At 40.4% G+C, this 22,887-nt stretch overlaps 1 protein-coding gene across 1 annotated transcript; it reads left to right on the forward strand.

Moving 5' to 3' along the window:
- LOC139708896 (E3 ubiquitin-protein ligase RMND5A-like) lies at nucleotides 1-21,392 on the forward strand. Its single transcript, XM_071620860.1, has 9 exons — nucleotides 1-147; nucleotides 14,415-14,560; nucleotides 15,402-15,539; nucleotides 16,233-16,333; nucleotides 17,046-17,212; nucleotides 17,925-18,090; nucleotides 19,161-19,263; nucleotides 19,692-19,846; nucleotides 20,844-21,392. The coding sequence occupies exons 1-9, from the start codon at nucleotides 12-14 to the stop codon at nucleotides 20,905-20,907; spliced, it is 1,176 nt and encodes a 391-aa protein (XP_071476961.1). The 5' UTR covers nucleotides 1-11; the 3' UTR covers nucleotides 20,908-21,392.
- Nucleotides 21,393-22,887: the final 1,495 nt, after the last annotated feature.

The raw sequence follows: 22,887 nt of genomic DNA on the forward strand, positions 1-22,887 counted from the left end.
CACCTATTAAAATGGATGCTTGCATGAACGTCGAGAAAGAAGCCGACAAGGTTTTGGGCAAATTCCACGGTGTTTTGAATCACGCTGAAAGGACTCTCGATGAATTGATTGACAACCTTGCTACTGTTCGAGACGAAATATCAAAATGTAGGTATTTTGCCTTACCTTACAGTCTATCACCGATGGTGTTTCTATTGCATCAGAACTATCGACATTCAAATGCCATGTATGACCATTGTGTACCATGTACAGTCCTATGTATGGTTTGTTGATGCACAGTTAACTGCGCTGCGACCAGCAGCCCCATACGCATAGCGTATAAATCTAGGGCTGCTGTAGCCTGACCAGACACTGTGCTGCGCACAGGGTCTGACATGTGTTAGTGTTTCAACGTTGTAAACGACCGTCACTATTGACGGCAAAATCACATGAAATACCTTTTATTTTGTATGATTTTAAGAGTAATATAATTTGCAACACTTACCTACAGCGTATTTTCCTGATGGTTGAGTTGAATTCGGCGTTTTGTTGGTATCCAGACCTTATTGTTGAATTTTTCGGAGTAGATCGTGCGGTGGCATCTTTTCCTTCGAGAGCTTCACAAAAGCAACAAACTACCACGCATGCGCATTCAGAAGTGGTTGCTTTTTACGTACGCCGTGCGCCCGTGCGTTTCATGTGTTACGTAAAGCTTGTAGTAGATCCGCGCGTGCTGCACCGGCAATGATTTGAACTTTTTTAGTCGGGGTCATCCGACTATCTCATTACTTCCGCCCCGACTACCTACGTTGTAGTATACGAGAGTGAATGCCATTCATATAACACGCAGATGAGGAGTGAAGCCGTAAGGACGTTTACAGACCTGATTTCAGCCATAGATTTCGGTAAGTTTTAGACGTAATTAAACAAAAAATCGCATACCGGTTATTGAATGATGGTCATAGATTACGATAATTCCTTATATTTTAGTTTTCCACGATTAATAAAGATATTCATGAAGGAAACAGTGAACGATAACAACGTCCGCGAAGGAATAGAGGTGCAGCGCTGTCGCTTCGCGACAGCGCTGCGTGTAGTTAGGGCTGCTGGTCGTAGTTAATGTACAGTGTACGACTAGAGCATAGACTGATAGAGTAGCGTAGAACGAACCTGTTAGAAGCTACCTCTCGCTCAGCTCAGCTCACTAGCTTTTGAGCTTTAATGTACACCTGGCCGTGGCTGTAGAGCTCATAAACCATAGTCATAGAGTTTATGTGGGTATTGTACGTACAACTTTGTAGGCCTTTCTCTTGTACCTAATTCAAGTAATTGAAGTGTTACTGCAGTAATCGTATTCATAGTAGGGTTGGACCAACTACTCATCGACCGCCTAATGTTTATTTGCTTGATAAGAATATTTAACACTGAAATTCACGTAAAAAACTTAACCTACGTGATTGAGAAAATCCAGCTCTATCAAATGCCGTTGTTTCCTTTTCGATTCGAAGTTTCAGTGCAAAAATATCGCTGACGAACTAGCGTGGCCTCGTTTTAGCTCCCCGCGGTAAATCTTGTTATTAAGATCGACCGCTGTTTTTGCATTGACAATGCACGCAAACCGAGTTGTATTGAGCACCGTGTTGTAGAAAACGTCAACGAAGCTTTTTAGAAACTTCCATAGACATTACATTGTGCCGTCATTGCGATTCGGTGAAAATATTCATTCGAAATTTTGTCCTTGATTAAAACCATTAATGAACAGTGAATTATCACGTTTTCCCACACCATCCTCATCTACATTCAAAGCCAATCCATTTATATGTGCTTTGCGCGCAGAGAAGTGCGTACTATTAAAGTGTTCAGTGCGCGAATTACAGTATATACCAAAAGAAACTTTGCGTTAATCAACATTAACGTTTCATTAACGCAAGCGGTTTCACCTGAATCGTTAGTAACGCAAAGTAACGATCGTGAAAATTAACGTTTGTAGTAACGATGAGTAACGATGAGTAACGATCCCTCACGCAAATTAACGATGTTTCGTTAAAATTAACGATAGGTAACGCACGAACTCACACGAGATTTTGGTTTTGTAACGAGACCTGGTGAAAGGACGACGTAGCCCCTGCCGAGTGTAGCGATTTAGCGGAGTCTTTTCGCGAATCGAATCACGATTTCGCGAATGGTTTATTTGCGACCGGCGTCACCAAAAACGCACGCCGGGCCACCAAAAAATGCCGGATGTTTGCCTTCAGTTTTGAAAATGAACAGCGGTAACTATCGGCTTCGTAAGCAGTCAGGCCTCGAATTAACCGACGGCCACCGACGGCCATGGCCGTCGGTGCCCCTCTCGTTGGCCGCAATGCCTTTTGTTTTTTGATCAAAGTTACGGCCAAAAAAAAAAATGTGCCCTTTTTCTTGGGGCCGTGGTGCCCTTTTGGAATGAAAGTTATTATTTATGACGTATGATATGCCCTTTCTCAAAGTCTCTTTAATAAGCTTGAACAACTTTCCTGATCTCAAATATCATACCTTCAGTTCACTCGCGTCCCGATGTATCTGATTCAAACTCAAAGTATCTTTCCGAGATACGAGACGACGTGTACGTACATGTACGCCCGACCGGCTTTTACCGTCCCGACTGCCTCCGCAGCGCAGCGGCCGCGAGTACAATGTACTAGCTATACCTAGGCTGCGCATATTCAGATAGAGTAGAGTGAACTCCAAGTTCACCAAGAAAAAAGAAAAATCCCACGATGCCAAGGGGTGCCAGACTGGGGAATGGGGAGGGGTGGAGAGAGAGAGAGAGACCAATCAACAGAAGAAACCGCGCGTACTGGCGCATTCTTGGAGGTCATGAACTGTCTGTCACAGACTACTAGTAATCATAGCAATCTACACGCGCACGCAAATTCCTTTGCCTTGTGGTTTTGCCAGCCAGCTGTCGGAATGTGCTTTGAAGTTTCATGGCAGCCTGGCCTGGCTGGCCTGAAAGGGTGTCGAGTTCCAATCAATACCTACTGTTGTTTATTCCTGTTTTAAAAAATGTTGTTTCACCTGATAGAAACGCGGAGATCGGGAATGTGTTACAGCTGTAGGGAAGAGGTTTTTGTTGTGTGTTGCACTTTGTGTGTGTGTGTGTGTGTGTGTGTGTGTGTTTGTTTTTCTCGGTTTGTTTTTCTTCTTTCTTTTTTCATAAACACCAAACATGCCCTTTCCAATGTGGCCTTGGTGCCCCTCTGACTGACTTAAAGGACAAGTTCACCTTCACAGACATGTGGGTTGAGTGAATGCAGCAATATTAGTAGCACACATCAATGAGAGTTTGAGGAAAATCGGACAATCCGTTCAAAGGTTATGAATTTTTGAAGTATCTGCTCAGTCACGGCTGGATGAGAAGACTACTATAGCTTGTGATGTCATATGAGTACAACTATACAAAGAAAGTATAAAGAAAATTCAAGATATTCTCACTTTTCTCACATAATAGACTAACGCTCGAATTCTCTCTTTCAGAAGTCAGGGGGAATAATATTACCCCTAACATAAGTCAGTAACAAGTCGAAGAAATGTACACTTCATTCAAAAAGTCAACTTTTGTGAAATTCTCTTTTTATTTTCCTTATATCGTTGTACGCATGTGACATCATACACTGTAGTAGTCTTCTCCTCCAGCAGTGATTGCACAGATATCTTAAAAATTCATAACTTTTGAACGGATTATCGGATTTTCACCAAACTTTCACTGATGTGTTCTACTAACATTGTTGCCTTCACTCAATCCACATGTATATGAAGGTGAACTTGTCCTTTAAGTGCCCTGGCCTCTTGGAAAAAGTGCCCTTTTCTAAATGGCCTTGCCCCTCCAAAATCCTATTTCGAGGCCTGTAAAGCTGCTAGATTAAATGTCAGATGTTTGCTCTTAATTTTGGAAATGAATAACGGTAATATTCGACTCCGTATTATACAAAAATAAATGTCGGATATTTGCTCATACTTTTGGAAATGAATAATGGTAAGATTCAGCTCCGTACGGTGCTGAAATTAATGTCAGATATTTGATTTTGCGTTCGGAAATGAATAGGGATAAAATACGGCTCCGGAAGATGCTGAAATAAATGTCGAATGTTTGCTTTGACGGTCGGATATAAATGATAATGAATTTCAACTCCGTATACGATGATAAAATAAATGCCGGAAGTTTACTTTTACGTTCGAAAGTAAATAATAATAATATTTAGCTCTGGAATATGCTAAAGTAAATGTCGAATTATCCCTTTGGCGTTCGGAAATGAATAACAATAATAATAAACTTCGTACAACGACGAGATAAATGTTGGATGTTTGCTTTTACTTTCGAAAGTGAATAGCAATAACATTCGGCTCCAGAAGATGCTGAAATAAATGTCAGATGATTGTTTTTACGTTCGGAAGTGAATAACAGTAATATTTTGCTCCATACGATGCTAAATAACTGTCGGATGTTTGCTTTTAAATTTCGAAATGAATAACAGTAACATTTAAATGCGTTTGATGGTGAAGTTAATGTTTGCTTTGACGTTCGGAAATGAATAACAATAGTATTCAACTCCGTCCGATGATAAATAAATATCTGATGTTTACTTTTATGTTCGAAAGTAAATAGCAATAACAATCAGCTCCGGAAGATGCTAAAATAAATGTTGAATGTTTGCTTTGGCGTTCGGAAATGAATAACAATAGTATTCAACTCAGTACGATGATGAAATAATTGCTGGATCTTCGCTTTTACGTTCAAAAGTAAATGGCAATAACATTCAGCTCCGGAAGATACTAAAATATGTGTCGAATGATCCCTTTGACGTTCGGAAATGAATAACAGTGATATTCAGCTCCGTACGACGATGAAATGCCGAATGTTCGCTTTTACGTTCGAAAGTAAATAGTGCTCAATAACATTCGGCTTCGGAAGATGCCAAAATAAATGTCAGATGATTGCTTGAACGTTCGGAAGTGACAAGCAGTAACATTCTGCTCCATAATTAAGATGCTAAAATAAATATCAGACATTTGCTATAAATTTAACATTTCGAAATGAATAACAATAACATTCAGTTGCGTTTGATGATAAATGTAATGTCGGATGACGTTTGAATGTGAAAAACAGTATAACATTCGGCTCCGTACGATGCTGAAATATGTCAGATGATTCATTTCACTTTCGGAAGTGGACAGCAGTAACATTCGGCTCCTTCGATCATAAAGTAAATGTCGGGTGTTTGCTTTTGAATTTGGAGATGAATAACGGTAATATTCTGCTCCGTACGATGCTAAAATAAGTAACAGATTGTTGCTTGTACATTTGGAAATTATAAACGGTATCAATCGGCTCAGTTAGATGATAAAATAAAGAGCGGATGTTTGCTTTCACGTTCGGAAATGAATAAGGATGATATTCAGGTCCGTATAATGATAGAATGAATGTCGGTTGCTTGGTTTTACATTCCGGAAGGTGTTAAAATACTTGTAAATGTTGAATGATTGTTTGAATTTCCACCAGAAATAAATAACGGTAATTTTTTGGCTCTTTACGATGCTAAAACAAATGTCAGATGTTTACAATGTCTGCAAATGCTCCCACTTTCTCATTTCAAACGTAAATTTTGACCAATTTAATAGGCATCAACTTTTATAATAATCTATAAGCCTATTTGCGAAATCTTAGAACTCAGAATAACGGTATAAGATGATTAAATTTTCTCCTTATTTTAGACGTGGGTACCTGTATCACTTCAGTAATACTTGATATTTATTTTTCTATGTTTAGTAGGACCGATATAGTTTTGCTTGTTTGTTTTTCTTTTCGGGCCACCAAAAAATAAAAATCAATCATTTTGGTGGCCCGATCGGGCCACCGAAATAAAAGTTAGTGTGGAGCCCTGTCCTTTTGTGGATAAAGTGTCTTGCTTAAAGGCAAATATCGGGCTTCGAGGGGATTGAAACCCCAAACCCGTACCATGGCTAATTGATTCAGATTTTACTTAAGTACATGTACTTGAAGGTCAACTTTAGATAGACTTTTTTTTTTTTTTTTTGCGATACAGCTGGGGCTCCATGCGCATTTATTTACAACAACAGTATAATCGGAAGACGAGCAGAAAGAATGTCAGCACCAGGAGTAATCGCACCGGGCCGAAAGGGGAAAAGGAAAAGTATATCCTGAATCTATACCCCCCACATCGACAAGAAGACAAATGAAAAAAAAAAAAAGAAAAGAAAATGAATGGACCCACATGACGCATAATTTTGGTAAATCTGCGGGATATTCGTTATTTCATTTTGCTGTGTTCAAACTATACACCAGTATAGCTTTTCGAGTGTGATCTTAATGCGTATGAATGTTCTATGGACTTTAAGTTTATAATGCGAAAGAGGGTAACTATATATAACAATTAACGACATTGATAACGCCAAACAATAGGAAATTTCAGAGTGCAAGAAAAATAAGACGTCCCGGAAGTACGCCAGACATCATAATTGCTTTTTTTGTTCCTTTCTAGCTCCACAGCATCACCTAGGAAATCGATTTGACCAAGAACAAAAGCGCGTCCCTCTTTTCTTCCTGGGCAATTACCCCGGACCCTTCCCCTGGCCCTAATCCTAACCATAACCCAAACTCCTCACCCTAAACCTAACCCTAATCTTTACTCTAACCTTACCATTAACCAGTATTTAGCGGGGGAGGGGGGGGGAGGGGTAATTGCCCTCTGGGGTTAATTGCCCGGATTAGGTTGCAACACACAACAAAAACCTCTTCCCTGGCCCTACACCTTCCCGATCTCCGTGTGTTGTCAGGTGAAACGACATGTTCAAATACAAGAATAAAACAACAGTAGGTATTGATTGAAACTCGACACCCATTCATGCCAGCCAGGCCAGGCTGAAATGTAACTTCAAAGCACATTCCGACAGCTGGCTGGCAAAACCACAAGGCAAAGGAATTTGCGCGCGCGTGTGGATTGCTCAATAAAATTGGAGGGCCTGGGAGCGGGAAAACAAGGGCGATTACTGAGTAGTCTGTGAGTTATCAAAAGCAGACCTTTCGAACAATTGCAAACGTCATGATACTATTTTGTCTTCCTTTTGGACTGAAGAAAAAAATCACAAAGACGAGTTGAGTACACGTTGTATCACAATTTTTACATAGCCATGCAAAACGATTACTACACTCATGTTATGACAAGAAGAATCAATATTCCAAGACAAATACAAAGCAGCCTCGGGTACTGACGGTGACAAGAAACGCCACGCATTCACAATGCACGTTGGGGAGCAACAGGGAGGTGGGAAGAGACTCTTCCCGCCTCCCTGGGAGCAACATGGAGTTGGCAGGGAGGGGTGATCCTGGAGTTTGTGAGAACTTCCCGATACTCCGTGACAACAGGGAGGTGGAAGAGAGACACTCCACCTCCCTGGTGACAACACGATTGTGACGATCTCAAAGCATGGACCCTACCACGCCCAGCAAATCTGCGTGCTACTTCTCAAAAATTTGAAGGAACTTTGTCTCTGATCTGTTGAGTTGTTTTTGCTGAATATCAGGAGCTTTTCATGCCTGACGTTCAAATGGATGGTTGCCAAAAATTTCATAATCTATAAATCTCTCAGTAATTTATTTTAGGCTGTTGATGCTGCCGTAAAAACATTAGAAATTTCATAGGAACTAGTCAGGATAAAGACAAAAAAATCTCCGCACAAAACAAATACAAGTATCTTTTATTGTCATTGGTAGTCAAATTTGTGTTATACAGATACATTGTATGATTAAAGCAATAGGTATAGTATTAACTATTGTATTACACGTAGTAACACTTTCATGGTAAGTTTGACGTTTTAAAAATCGCAGGAGAGTTTTTTTTTTTTTTTTTTTAAGGAGTGCAACCATTTCTAAACGTGAAGGCATGATAAATGAAAGGAGAAAAAAAAAAGAATCAACGTTTGTAATCCTGGGTCTTCGACTTGAGCTATCTTTAATTAAACATTCCTTCTCTGTTCATCTCCAAGACCCCAGACTGTTCATGACCTCCGAGAATGCGCCAGTACGCGCGGTTTCTTCTGTTGATTGGTATCTCTCTCTCTCCACCCCTCCCCATTCCCCACTCTGGCACCTTGGCATCGTGGGATTTTTCATGTTTCTGGGTAAACTTTCATGTGAAGCGTGCCTATCAAGTCACCACTTGACTCACCTGCTGGCAGTGTAATAATGCGAGCAGAAAGTGGTAGACATTTTCTTCTGCTGCAGCTACTTTTACTGCCGAAATACTCGGCTTTGTCACCACACACTACCACCAGTTATTCGGCGAGACACACGTTGTGTATTGGAATATAAATGGACTTTTGCACCTTCCTGAATTGAGTAAGTGTCTGACCGTTGTTGAAATCGTGACATCGCTAACGTTAGACAGTCGGCGTTAGTTTTAGGCTTGCGTATGCGTGATTTCATGGGTTCAATGTTCGATGGAATATGTTGGCTGTGGGGAAAAATGTGGCTTCGAAATTTTTGCTTGCCCGATTCCATTGACTGCGCCCATGAGTACAAATTTGACGACCATGACAATACGACATTGCCAGGGGAGTTCTGCTCAACTACAAAATCTTTTCGGTATTTGATATCGCTATTTAAATGCCTTCCGCCGGCAGGAAATTGTCCGTAGTAAATATTACGAACGACAGTTACTTAACCGAGGCATCTCCGAGTCTCGCAATTTCCGAGATTTCTTGCCAGTCCACATGACAAGTCCGCTAACGCAAGATCTAAAAATTAACGCACAGTAACGATCTGTAACGCACAGTAACGATCTGTAACGATCTGTAACGATCATTCACGCACGGTGATCGTTAATTTTGTAACGCAGAAAGATTAACGCAGTACCGATCGGCGCTTGCGTTACACGTAAATTTAACGCAAAGTTTATTTTGGTATATACTGTATACGCGGTCGGTTTAAAAGAAGGTGGTCGATATGTAGTAGGGCTACCATACTATTAGTAGGGTGTCTGATCGCGCACTGCTAACCCTCGACCAAAACGCGCCCCTATCTTATAACACGCAAGTCCCATAGAACGCAATGGAGCCGGGTGCCTACGCTGTTTTGACCCAGCATTTTTGAGCCAAATTTCGCCTTTATTGCCAAATCCCCAGACCATGCCATTAACGAATCCTGACAAATTTGGTATCATATGAAAGAGGAAGTTTTTCTCCATATCCTATCAGAACGGCGGTACATGAATCTGACGATAAATTGATGTAAAAATCGATAGAAGCACATCTATCCCCATATCTCAGCGTCTGCTTCGGTATTTGTATCGCCGTGAGACATGCTAGTAGTTGTGGATATGCTGAATCCGATGGTGCCGCTAGTTTTTCGCTAGCTCCACACCTAGGTGTGGGGATATCGCCTTGAAGATACCCCTTGCAATAATTTTTTGGCCACAGCGAACGTTTTAGGTGTGGCTTCGTATGCAAGAATCCATAGTAACTTCGCGCGAAGGTACTCATTGTAAATTCAATACGTATCGCGTCTGCAGTCACATGGCCTCTGCTGCGGTGTGTGTTGATCGCGTGCGCACATGCAGCGCTACAAGCAAGCTACCTGTGTGTGTGTGTGTGTGTGTGTGTGTGTGTGTGTATGCGGCCGATCAGTGAGCAGCTGCTGGAAACTAGTTAACTGAGCTGTCGCTTGCGATAGCTCTGATCTTTAGCACACATCACATATATTGATAGCACTCTGTACATTTGGATACAGTCCATAGAGATGTATACTAAGAACACTAGAGGGCGGACTCCGTAAAATCCCTGTGACCGATAGAAGGAGGCGTTCGCCATTTTGGTCCGGGCAAATTTCGACTAGCGACCGTACCGATAACGTGTAGCGCTACGGAGCATGCAGGGAGATCGACGACGGGATGCAACGGCAGTAGGCTGGCATCTATGCCAAGGTCTCCATCGGAGTTTGGAAATCGAAAAATGTTCTTAAATTCGCAAATTCTGCTTAAAGTAGCATAGATCTATGTTGCAAAATGCCTAGTTCATGTGCTGCTTTTGGATGTAGAAACAGGAGAAAAGAAGGGGAGCGGAGATTCCTTTCACAAGTAACTAAAATTACATTTATAGTGTGTGCTAAACAGATTGATTCAAGGCAAAAAAAAGAAGGAAAAAGAAAAGAAAAGGTCTTTTCAAAATTCGTCAGGGGCACTCCGCCCTCCCTCAGCTATTCTCGATCTATTGCTGCTATAATATAGATAGCTAATACAGTAGGCCTACATAACTATATGCAAGGTCGGCGGAACGGGGGAGGGGGCATTTGCCCCATTAAAAAAAACAAACAAACAAAAACTCCCCTTTTTAAGTTAAAAAAGTGCTCATTTCTAAGTGCCCTATTTGGCCCTTGAGCCCCCCCCCCAAAAAAAAAAAAAAAAAAAAAAAATCGTTCCTCCACCCTTTGCTATACCAGCAGTTAATTTCACTAAGAATACGTAATATATGCCGGGTGACAGGACATTGCTATGCTCCGGCATTGATATCTTTCTGAAAGTCGAATTACCATCATGGGTCTGATTGGGCTTTTGGTTCTTGTAAGAAAGGCAGGGTGAGGATTAGGATTAGGGTCACCGTGGGTGTTATGATTTGGGTTAGGGTTTATGTAAGCTTCGACATTAGCATTTCGAGCTTGAACATCAATATGTCATGGAACCAATATGCCTACACGTACTTATAAAAATGATTTATTTCATTTCCAGCACCACCAGAAAAAAAAAAGAAATACAATGAAACACTCGTATACACAGATAGGACTATAGAATGCAGTCCCCTCATACAGAAAAAAAATATAACTGCAAAAAAAAAAATACAAAAATTGACGCAGTATACTGTATCACAAGGGGCATCCGGCAGTCTAGAGACCAAGAGAACCCTTTGTATTGCATGGACCATGGTCGTGTTGGTCGGCTTGAAAGTATTACCTCGTTGAGAATAAAGTAATTTTTTTTATTTTCATTTTCTTTACCACTCATAATAAGATATTGCTAGCAACTTAAATTTTTGAGTTGTTTCCTTCTCTCATCTCCAACCTCCTCATCTTTTTGCTGAAAGGCAATACGTGTTTGAGCGCTTGTTGTATACGTGTTCACGTGTCCACCACTACTGCGCTGCCCGGACCGATGCTTGTTTTTGCCCGGACAAAGATGGCGCGCGGCCTCTTCATCTCGGCACACAAGCACTGCGTACGCGCCACACGCAGTCCGCGCTCTAGTATATTATTAGTATACATCTCTATGATACAGTCACGCTCACAAATCACGTACCGTACGTGGCTAATCAGTTTGAAAACGGAGAACATCTAGCTCTAGACTCTACTAAAATTCTATTTACTAGTATTAGTTTACGGTATTATGTGGATTGGTAATGTTCTTATCGTTGCTTATCTATTTTTCGGCCTTTTCAAAAATGCACCAGCGATGCTCGAGTCTAGACTGGCACGGAGAAGTCGATTGTGATTGTTCTCTTGCCAACGTACATACTGTACTACTGTGGTAGCGGTACTCGTATCTGCAAATGTATGAATACCCGATTGACAAAAAGGGCATGCAAAAGATTTCGGAAGACTCGTATTTGGTCATTCATGCACGTACGAATAGTGGTAATGAGGCATTATTTCCAAGCCTGTAGAGGTTGTACTAGTACAGCTTGTACATTTCACACGAGCTGCTTGCACCTGCTCTCGACAGTTGGCTACAATGTACGTTTTCTTCGAACCATGTTCGCCACGCCGGCTGCCCTGGCCGCCGTGCCGCTGACAAATCATGATGTTCTCCGCCCAGTTCCCCGCATTTTCCGGTGGGGCGCGGGCTAGAACTAGCTACGCAGCCTGCGATACGACCATGTACCATAGCGAGCACGTACGAACGCACGCAGCGCGCTAGCGCACACGGGTATGACAACACAATTGGGGGAGTGGCTTCTGCGCTGGTTACGCGTTTTGGCTAACCGCTGAGCGCTCATTAACCTCTCGCTTGAGATCCGCACGCTCAAGCAGCTTCTCAGCGCTATTTGCGAACATGATTTGTGCCATGTTTTGCTCGTTCTCAGCGAGAAAAAGTTCTAATATTGGCGTAATTTCAAAGCTTAATTTCTCGAGATAGGAACATCATTTCGTCGTGAAATTTGAAATATGTCTAATAATAACATAATTCTCTTTCATATGAAATTGTTCATAATCGGCTTTTGAAAGAATTTCAAAAGTTAGAAAAATACTCCAGACACCCTACTATTAGTGTAACCGTAATGTTAGACATTTTTGACTGTTCTTCAAGTTCTTCTCCTTTATTCAATTTCTGATTAGGCCAAGTAAAAAAAGATAGTAGTTTCTCGTCCGGGTTTTTTGAGCAAGGCGATGAGGGAGGTCCTTACTATTTGATATCTTACTATTTTTTCGAGGATTGTCAAAATGAAGGTAATATGTGTTTCTCGTCCGGTAATTCTGAGAAAGGTAACGAGAGAGGGCTTTACTATTTTTTAGCAACCGTAGAAAATTCTGGTTGGGATTTGCCCAACCTGAATTTTTTAAGGTTGCTAATCTAAGAATGTAAAATCCGTTGCATAAAAACTCTGGTTGGGAGCTTCCAACCGGAATTTTGTGATTTCAACTGGAAAAAAAAGTTTTATGCAACAGGACCCTGGGGATGGTACCGGTGACCGACCCTGCACAGCTACAGACACGCACACTTTGCCAATACGGTGCGACACGGCCACTGCACCGGCACTACCGTACCTTCCGACACTGCACACACATGCACATAGTCACAATGACATGAAAATGTATACAAACTCGATACAATCCTCACAAGCACTTGTACAGTACAATTCATCCGCTTGAAATATGAGAAACGGGGAAAAATACGAAATATGCGTGGAATATCAGCGATCGATCGCAAAAATGTTGCCGCTATCGCGTTCACGACGTACCAAGTGCGCTGTACATCACAGCTAGCCCAGGCCCGCCCGCGCCCATCCAACTACAGTTCGACTGCTTTGTGGGTCATTCCTTCTAACTTGCCGAGCTCGCAGTGTGAAATGCATGCGTTATTACATACGCACATACAGAAGCTACAGCTGTACTACAGCTAAGTAGAGGACGCAAGGCGTAATTAGAAATGAGACATCACGATTGGTAGGTGAATTGTTGATTTTTTTTTTTCGGCGGCCGAAAAAATAGTAAATATCAAAAAAGTCGATGCGGCAACTGAAAATCGATGCGGGCGGGGAGTGGGCTGGGACGAGAATGATGAATTTCTTGGTATTTTCAGTGCCATTTTGAAAATAATAAATAGTAAAAAAATCGATGCGGCGGCCAAAATCGATGCGCGCGAGGACGAGAAACTGGTTTCTTTTTTTACTTGGCCTTAATGGCAAAACAGTTCTAGTACGCCTGCAAAATTGTCAAATTTTGCTCCAAAATGTACACGTATGCCTAAGAAATGTGTGGAATAACGCTGTAATAACAAGATATTCGTTGGGTAACAACGAAAATGCGAAATATTGACCAAAAATGTTTGTATCTCACAACTTACCCGATCGGGGTCAGGCTAACTCGGACTTGGGGATAACTCGACCTCACTTTGATGGCGGGGCCAAGTTGTCCCTCTGGATTGTACAGTGTTGTAGTATGGGAGCGCTTCGCATTCTGGCTGGTTGCAGTTGTGATCCGAGTTGATACAATGCGTGCATCAAAGAACCTCTTTGGCGCGCATACGAAATGAACGTCCGCCTATGTAATTTTATATTTAATAGTAATACAGCATACGGCAATCACGAACTGTGTGTAAATTGTCTGAAATAGGGCCGAGTTGTCCCTGAGACCGAGTTAACCTGGATCCTTCTAATTCTGGAATAAAAACTGGTATACCGACTTTTATTTTTTATCGCAAAATAAACAATTCACCATCCCGGCAAATCGCGTTAGCCAGGTATAAAGTTTCTTGGTAGACTCTTTCGATATATTGCAAGCAAATATGAAATGGTGCAAGACAGGTTCTCAAACCCTTACCAGAACTATGTTTTCACTTTAATCTTCAAAGCAAAGGGCTATGCAAACCTATCACTGTCACACACTGAAAATGATCTTGGACGATCCAGGGGTTTAGGCTAGGCATAGGGGCTTTGCTGTTCAAACACTAGAAATGATGATTAGAATTTAATGATGTGGCAATCGACCTCCCACAAGAAAGAGTGTACATCCTTCATTACATGAAGTCCGCATACTGGAAAGTGGTGTACATACATGTACATACCTGGTAGTTATCTTGCATGTGTGCGTATAATGTATTTATAAACATAATTCTTAGATTTCTGCTTCAGTTCTTCTTATCAGTGCTCTCTTATCATCTTTTTCTACACAGCACCTCCGGACCACCAATTCAACATTTTCCACAATCACATCTTGTCATCCAGTGTGAAGAGAGTGAAAGAGATAACATCACGAATCAGCAATGAACACAAGGACATCCACAGTAGTGTTTCAAAAGTGGGAAAATCCATTGATAAGGTGAGTCAAAAGTGTTTTCTAAGCTGGGCTTCAAGAGAAACTGAACTGTTTTCTTGGAAGTGTATATCAATAATTAACTGCAAAGCAATGTGCACTGAACTCTTTGATATAAAGTATACCTACGTATCGATTTTCAGTTGCATTTTATTTCATATGTTATTTAAAACAATGTCAGTTTAGCACCCTGTACGTGTATATCAAGGAATGATATAGTGGACTACATATGGATAAACAACTGCAATTTGACTGTTTTCGTACTTGTAGAGAGTAAAAAAAGTGAGAGATAAAAAAGTGACCTATTTAAAGATGAACTGCAATTACTGTTTCTTTTCAAGGTTTGTGCATTGTTGAACCTACCACTCTGTTGTCATATACATTGTATGTACACAACGAGAGAATGACGATCATGTCATGTAACGTACCGTAACTCTATATACAAAAACAATATTTAAGTACTTTTGTTTCGAGAATGCATACAAGTTCTCTATGAAAGAAGATGAACACTAGTATAGAATGACTTACAGTACATGTACATCAAAGAATACAGTTGCTTCACCTTTCTACCCTTTTTTGTTTTTTCTTTTGCTTTTATTTGGGAGGGCCCTATGCTTGAAAAAAAAAATTACATGAGTTTTTAATGAAGGGCAGTATGCAGTGCACACAACGTGATGAAGCATAATTCAAAACCTATTGGATAATAACCTTTAAAGAACATAAGCAACCTATAAAGAGTTCTTTGTTCTAGGGAAAATGTTAAATACAGCTCTGATGCAGCCACAACATAATGGACAGGATTTACTACAACCCAGTTCATGTCTGCCTTCTGTTTCTCACTCTTCAGAACTTTGTAAGTGAGTTGATTGATCTGAATCAGCACCCGACATATGGCAATGAAGATCGTATGCAACTCTTGAACACAGTGATCTGTGAACATTTCCTGAGGCAAGGCATGCTGGATGTTGCAGAGAATCTCACACAGGTCAGTGAACTTTGACAATCTTCTTCTTACCACACAGTATTTCTAGGTTACATGAGGCTAGGACTCAAGTTCACTGTTTTTTATAGCTGTATGTCTGTTTGCCTGTTGTGCATCATCCATCATACATTTATTACAAAATTGTACATCGTGCAGCATGCAGTGTCCGTTGTCTGTAAACTACTGGCATGTTCGTCCTTTTCCTTAAATCGATATCACCCAACAGGTATCATTAAAATCATTGAAATATGTGTGTAAATGATGTCTTGTACTGTCGTTGTAATTTCTCTGTGATACTAAAAGGCTACCCTAGTCCCATTAATATGAGGCATTAGCTGATTGTGACTTTCAACTGGTGAGAAAATGGCTGTTTGATGCTGTGTATGGTTTTTGTTAAGGTGCTTGTTCATTTTTTAAGACACTACCAGTGTACAAATAACTATAAAGGGTTGATGTCTTTTTAATCTATTCTTAACAAAAAAAGTGTGATCATGGCTAATTGATTAGCACATTCATTTCCTCTATACAATACGTGTTTCCACGCTGTTTAGATTTTATAAAGTTTATGTGTGTGTATGTTTGTATAACTTTTTAAGGGAAGAGAAATGTTTATAGTGGATTGATGATATGCTTAGGTACATATTGTGTGAGCCTTTGTGCTGTTTGATGATTTGTTCATTCTGTCTCTGTGAACAGGAAGCAGCACTAGATGTGGCAGATGCAGCCAAGGAGCCTTTTGTCGAAATCAACAGAATTCTGGCCGCACTGAAAGAGAAGGACCTACAGCCGGCTCTAGAGTGAGAAACAACTTTTTGACAAACTCATTTGACTGGCATAAAGGCATAAGTGATGCAGAATTCTTTGTCCATTCAGTGCCTTTCTGGATTGTTGTTGCTTTATTGTGGAATGCTTTTGAGTCACTCAAGATTTACGAGTCGCTCTTATCAGATTGTCATGAATTTCGGTTACATCATGTGCCTATACTTCATACTGAGGGGCGATGGATTGATTTACCTCAAGATTTTGTTTGGTTGCTTCAGAGTTTTTCCTTTTACATGAATGTGCCCCTGAAGTTAAACGTGGGGAAGGATATGGCTCAAAACGTTTGATCCATATATTTGTTTGTGACCAAACTCGGATGGTAGATGTCCCTTGGGGAGTTGAAGACACATCAGAGACACATTTTGGCACTTGCCTTGTTTGTAGAATGTAGTGTGAAATCCAATGTTGGTTGTTGATAGAACTAGTCATACATCTATCTTGCTTTATTTTCTATGGTATACCGTAAACGAAGAATTGTTGGTTCCCTATTCTGATCATAAGAAATCAGGAGGTGTAGTTTTGTAGTTTAAAGTCTTCTTTGTTTGTGTCTGTCATATGAATACTGCCACTTTGAAAGTGATATTGCGGCATTTATTGGATGAATGACATATTTCAGCAAATTGGTTCACTGTGAAACAAAGGTACAGTTTATATTCAGAAACGGGTTTCTCCTCCTGACAATGACAGATGGGCTGAAAGGCATCGAGATCAGCTTCGTGCCCAAAACAGTTCTCTGGAATTCAAGTTACACCGGTTGCGCTTCATCGAGTTTATACGCCAAGGACCAGAGAAGCAGATTGAAGCCCTACTTTATGCAAGGAATGTGGCACAGTTTGCATGTGCTCATCCAAAAGGTAAATTGGATTTTTAAGTGTTTGTGTGTGTGTGTGTGTTTTAGTGGTGCCAATATACAAATATGAACAGTCCAAAACAAGCTTCAGTTCTGTTGTATATGGGGATCAATTTGGGGGATGGTAAATGCATGAACACACTTCATAAGAAGGTACTTGCCAGATCCTGAAAATGAGGAGTGTTGTGCATTAAATGCTAAGATGTTCGTTTCTTGGTTTCCAACAAAGAGTCATGTACAATAACATGATTACTGATGTGTGTTAAAGCATGTAAAGAATAAGAGTACAATATTGTTGCCACCTAGCTCCAAGTGAGTTATTTCTGGTTTGTCATAGGTTTTGTGAGAATTCTCCTTCGTGTCATAATCGCCCTTTGAACTGTGAGTGAAATGTTTTGCCTGACACAGGACTTTACATACTGTACATGCAATATTTGCTTTGTTTTTATTTTCCCAAAGTACATGAGGCGACTAATTCTTGCGAAATTAACCGTTGCGAAAATATACTTCCCATAACGTAAATGTCATGTATGTTGTCACCAAGTTTGGAAATCACTAAACTTTACTTGTGAAAAGGAATAACACCCATTTCTCATTCTTTCGCTGACCGTGGTTCTCCGTTGCAAAGTCAACCACTTGTGAAATTGCCTTACAAGTTCCAGTTCGCGAAACCTAACATTCGTTCATCACACCCCCTCTCAATTTTCTCTCTGCAGAGCTCCAGGTCCTGATGGGCAGTTTGGTCTTCATCCCCCAGGGTCTGGAGAGAACCCCCTATGCACACCTCATGGACCCCATCAACTGGCTGGACATCTGTGATGTCTTCACCCAGGATGCCTGCTCCCTCCTTGGTCTCTCCATCGAGAGTCCTCTCACAGTCGGGTAAGGAGAGAGTGGAGTGGTGCTTCACTCATGCCTGAGTGTGGATGTGTAGCTCAGCTGTCAGGAAGCTTTCAATGTGAGGACAAAGAGGACGATAGGTGATGCATGAAATCAATGTGCGCATGCATGAAATTTAACAGCGCTCCATCCTTTTCATCTTTAGGATGGTTTTCGATGGAAATAGCATGTGGTCTGTAGACAGGATGAAGCGGCTAGCTGATGTGTTTTCAGGTACAGTGCGGGCACATGTGACAGCATACACTGTACAGTACTGGATGCAACATACCTTTTGGGGACGCAGGTGTCCCCATCCTCAGAAATCAAAACAGCCAAGAAATCAGGACGGATTGAGAAGGGGACAATGGGTCAACTCTCCATCCTTTGTGCCGTACCATCCCAAATTGAAATCCTATTGACTGTAGTGGAGGAAACATGGGTAACAGATCTTGACTACCATAATGGTCAGCGTGCAAAGGGCTTTACCCACGTTGACCCTCGAAATTATATACTACTAGTGGTAGTCATGGCAAGTCAGATAATCGATTCTCTGATCTGAATGTATTGCTTATTTCATTTATCTCTCATGGCTGGTTCCATCGATGACTTTAACAGTGAGACTGTTTGGTCATATTGTTGGCAAAGTACATTTTCTTAGAAGTTTTAAAAGATTCCAGAAAACCGACAAGGGAACATATTCCACAACCTAACCATTGCCGACTCAGATGCAATGAAACATTTCTTATGACTTCTAGCATGAGATCAGCACATATGTTTATCAAGTGTATGCTTTTGTTTTGTGTTTATTTGCTTTGGTCCTTGTTGTTTGTGTTGTCTTTTGTGTGTGTGTGTGTGTGTGTGTGTGTACATAGAAAGACATGCAGACCCAGATCTATTTAATATTGTCCTCATTTCTTGCAGTAACTACAGATTTAGCTTTTAAAAACTGCGGATATTGCAATGTCCAAATCAAATTCTTCTGAGTAAAGTAATGTACATGTATTTTTGTAAGTGTCATTGTTTTATAGAAATTTGAAGTTTTTTTATATATTATAATCACTTATGTCCCCCAGTGTGTCAGCTGGAACGATAGCACTGCCAGCCTTGCAGAAGATCAAACAGGTTATGCAGCAAAGACAGTGTCATGTCATGTGGACTGCCAAGGATGAACTGCCTGTGAGTACAACATCAACATCTTTTCCCGCCTTACATGGACTGTGTGTGTGAACTATTAGTGCCGACTGCCAATTTGGTTGTACAATTTGAATGTAATTTTAGAATAGTGTCAGAGGCTCTCCTGTTATATGTATGTATCTTTGTGGAAAATGAAGTGAAATAGTGATTGAAATGAGAGATTAAACTGTATGCAAAGGTTTGTTTGTATGTCTAGGAAATTTTGAAATCATTCTGTAATTTCTGTCATGGAAGATCTGTTTTTTTGCTCTGGAGAGATGTTTCAATGTGCTAATGCCATCACAAAGCTGATTCATGCTGGAAAAACAAAATAAGAATCTTGACTTAGTTGGTGGAAGACATGATAAAAGAAATTGTGACAAGTGAAGGAAGCCTGTGATAGCACTCTGTCTTCTCCATGGCTACCCTAGATTGAGGTGGAGCTGGAACCAAGCCAGCGCTACCACTCCATCTTTGCCTGCCCCATCCTCCGGCAACAGACGTCGGAGAACAACCCCCCAATGCGGCTTGCCTGTGGACATGCCATCTCCAGAGATTCCCTCAATAAGCTCATCAATGGCAGCAAGTAAGTTTGACTGCAACTTCAGCTTTAGTGGTGTGATTTTCTTGTTTTTGTATTTGAAGGTTAATAGTTCAAAACTCCAACTATCTCTCTGTACAGTTTGTCTTTGAGTGAACGGCAATTTGATGCCTCACCTTGGAGAATGTGTTACTCGAGTAGGAAATGAAATTCAACCTTTGTGGACTTTGTCGCGGTACTTGATGTAATGGGACAAGCATGCGCTTTGCTGGTAGTGGCAGTACTGCAGAAGTATAACGTTTGTCATTATCAATCTGTTTCGAGTGAGCAATGTGGAAAATGGGATGATGAATTTAAAGATTGTGACTTGCCGTGTAAGTACCCAGAAGCAGGTGTATAGAAGCCAAGAACATCTTCACAAAAGGTGGCTGTGTAGAGGTATTTCATCATATATAAATTGAAATGTAAGCAGATTATGTTTGACATATTTCTTATGAGACAATGTACTTGTTTCAGGTTTTCATTCTTGTTTTTGCTTTTTAATATATTTCACAGATAAAAATTAAAAGTTTTCCAGTATTGTTGAACTTCTCTTTAATATGCAGGGTGCCTTCTCTCTGCCACACAAGAAAAACTGGCAATATTCTGTTTTATGTTTGTTAGTTGTCATGACTTGACCATACAAAGCTTTGCTGCAGTAGGTACATTGCACTCCTGTTTATTATAACGAACAGGGTTATAATGAAATTCCGGATACAACAAAGCAAAAATTCAGGCGGCAACATTATCCAATCTATGTATATTTATTGTTTATTTGTACGGTTATAACAAAATTTCGATATAACGAAAGAAAACTGCCAGTCTCGAGGACTTTGTTTATAACGGGAGTCCACTGTACCATAGCTGACTTTTCAAAACAAGTTCATGGCACCATCATATTGAGTGTAAAGTAGCAAATTAAAGCATTCTGACAAGTAAGCCGCAGACAACATTTATGCCACGGTCACTCTTTCTTTAATATGTCTGCTGTGTTTCTCGATAGGATCAAATGCCCGTACTGCCCCATCGAGTCTTCACCGAATGACGCCAAGCAGCTTCATCTTTAGCACGACAGCGCTACCCCTGGTGACAAGTTGAGACTGAAACGGGTGTGCTAAATTTGTGTGTCTCTTTGATACCGGCCAATTGATTTTGAGACAAATATTGCAGTTTTTGTACTTTCTTATGTGATTGATTCACACTTGTCTCAAACAACTCACACATGTCAGTGATGGGCACTTCAATGATTTTAACAGCCAGTTATCTTGGAAAACTTCAGTCATGCTTATCTGCATTATTTTTTCTATGCAGTGTGCATAACGTGTAGGACATTGGAATATTCTGTTGAATCTAAATCAATCTGGCATATGCAGGAAATTGGGCTTAGGCAGTAGGACAAATACAAGAGTTTGATGACATGCCACAAAAATTTCCCTGCAAAGAGCTCATATTCTGCCTTTATTTCGTTTTATTTCTTACAAAGAAGAGGTGATTTGGAATATCTTACTGTGTAGTAAGACAATGTTTTACACAAGCTGAACCCAACAAAATATGTTTGGGCATGATGACTCTAGGCATATACAGCTGTATCTCAGCCACATTCTGGCATATTTGACTTTACACTCATCTACAGCCCACTGACAAGATTACTATGGTAGCAAGTTTACATACACTCGTGAGAAGGTGCTGAGAAGCTAGCCAGCATGATAAATCCGTAGCAGCTACTCGATCATGTTGACTTGAAACATCTTCATGTAATGGAAGTCATGATGGTTGAATAATGATACAGATATACACATTACTTCTGTCTTGGTTCCTGCAAGCTGGTATTGCAGGATTGGGTTACTTTAATTAAACTCATGGCAAAGTCACACCAATATAGAAATGAAAATGACTTTCATTGTTGACCCTGAGGTACAACATTTTGAGTGTGGCATTTCTTTCCCTTCTTTTTCTTTTTGTCTCTTGTCATAACTTTTTTTTTATGAAAGCTTTTTTTAAAAATTATTGCAAAGTACCTCTGATTCCAATTTTCTTTATCAACAGGCCATTTTTCCACATGTTGACAAATGTTACTCACATATATTCTCTGTAAAAGCGTGTGGAAGTAACCCCTTACACATAGTGTACAGTGAATGTATTTCACAGTATCATCAAAGCCCAGTCACACTGTAGGTGATACACCGGGTCCAAAAGTTCTCAGTGGGAATGTTCCAAGGAGAAATTTGCTGGATTAGAAAGAGACTGTATGATGCGATAAAAGCAGATTTTTTTTTTTTTAGATGCCAGATGTTTTGTTTTTCATTATTATTAAGCTGTAAATAACGCGTCTATGGTAGGTTTCTCTACCGGCATCAGTATCTGTGTGGCAGGACTTGTGTAACTGTATTGTGCTTTGTGGAGTGGTTTGAGAGCGGATCACTTTGCTTTCTGTCTCTGAGGTTTCTTGCTCCATTTGTTCCCTTGGTAATTTTTATTTGAATTTCTTTGACAAGAAGTGCAATTTCTGCAAACATTCTCAATCAGTTTGCCTCTCCAGTTAATGATGGTGATAAATCTAAGCCTATTGATTCACACTTATTTTGCATAATCCAACTGTAGATTTGTTTTCTCCGCTCAACTGTTTATCAACTCTGTGAGCATTGCCATTGCTGAAAACTTATCCAGTATGTGTGATTGCCAGCAATGGTGAAATGTGTTGCGAATTGATTCCCACATTTTTGTTTGGGCAAGGGAATGTAAAGTTCAGCCAGTGTGATCCTGTGAGGTGGACAAGACTCATGGTTCGATAAAGTGTATATTTGGGCCATAAAATGCATCCTATGTTGAACAGTATGCAGATCATATATTATATTCAGAAGTGTGTTGGTTCTAGCAACCATTGTAGAGTTCAGTGGAGAGCAAAATATTATGTATATAAAACTAGATTTATTTATTGAACTTGCAAAAAGTAAGTCTGCAAGAAAATGAATGCAAGGATGTCAGTGATGTGCAAAGATTTTGTATAAAGAGTGATATGTAATTGCATGTATATCACAGTATAACAA

Source organism: Diadema antillarum, unplaced genomic scaffold, assembly GCF_040938485.1.
Source record: "Diadema antillarum isolate AM-2024a unplaced genomic scaffold, OU_Dant_1.0 seq00001384_RagTag, whole genome shotgun sequence".
Classification (NCBI taxonomy): domain Eukaryota; kingdom Metazoa; phylum Echinodermata; class Echinoidea; order Diadematoida; family Diadematidae; genus Diadema; species Diadema antillarum.

Coding starts and splice junctions, on each gene's coding strand:
- LOC139708896 (XM_071620860.1), top strand. CDS start 12: ATGGATGCTTGCATGAACGTCGAGAAAGAAGCCGACAAGGTTTTGGGC. Junction 15,540..16,232: donor TTGCAGAGAATCTCACACAG/GTCAGTGAACTT, acceptor CTCTGTGAACAG/GAAGCAGCACTAGATGTGGC. Junction 16,334..17,045: donor GACCTACAGCCGGCTCTAGA/GTGAGAAACAAC, acceptor TGACAATGACAG/ATGGGCTGAAAGGCATCGAG.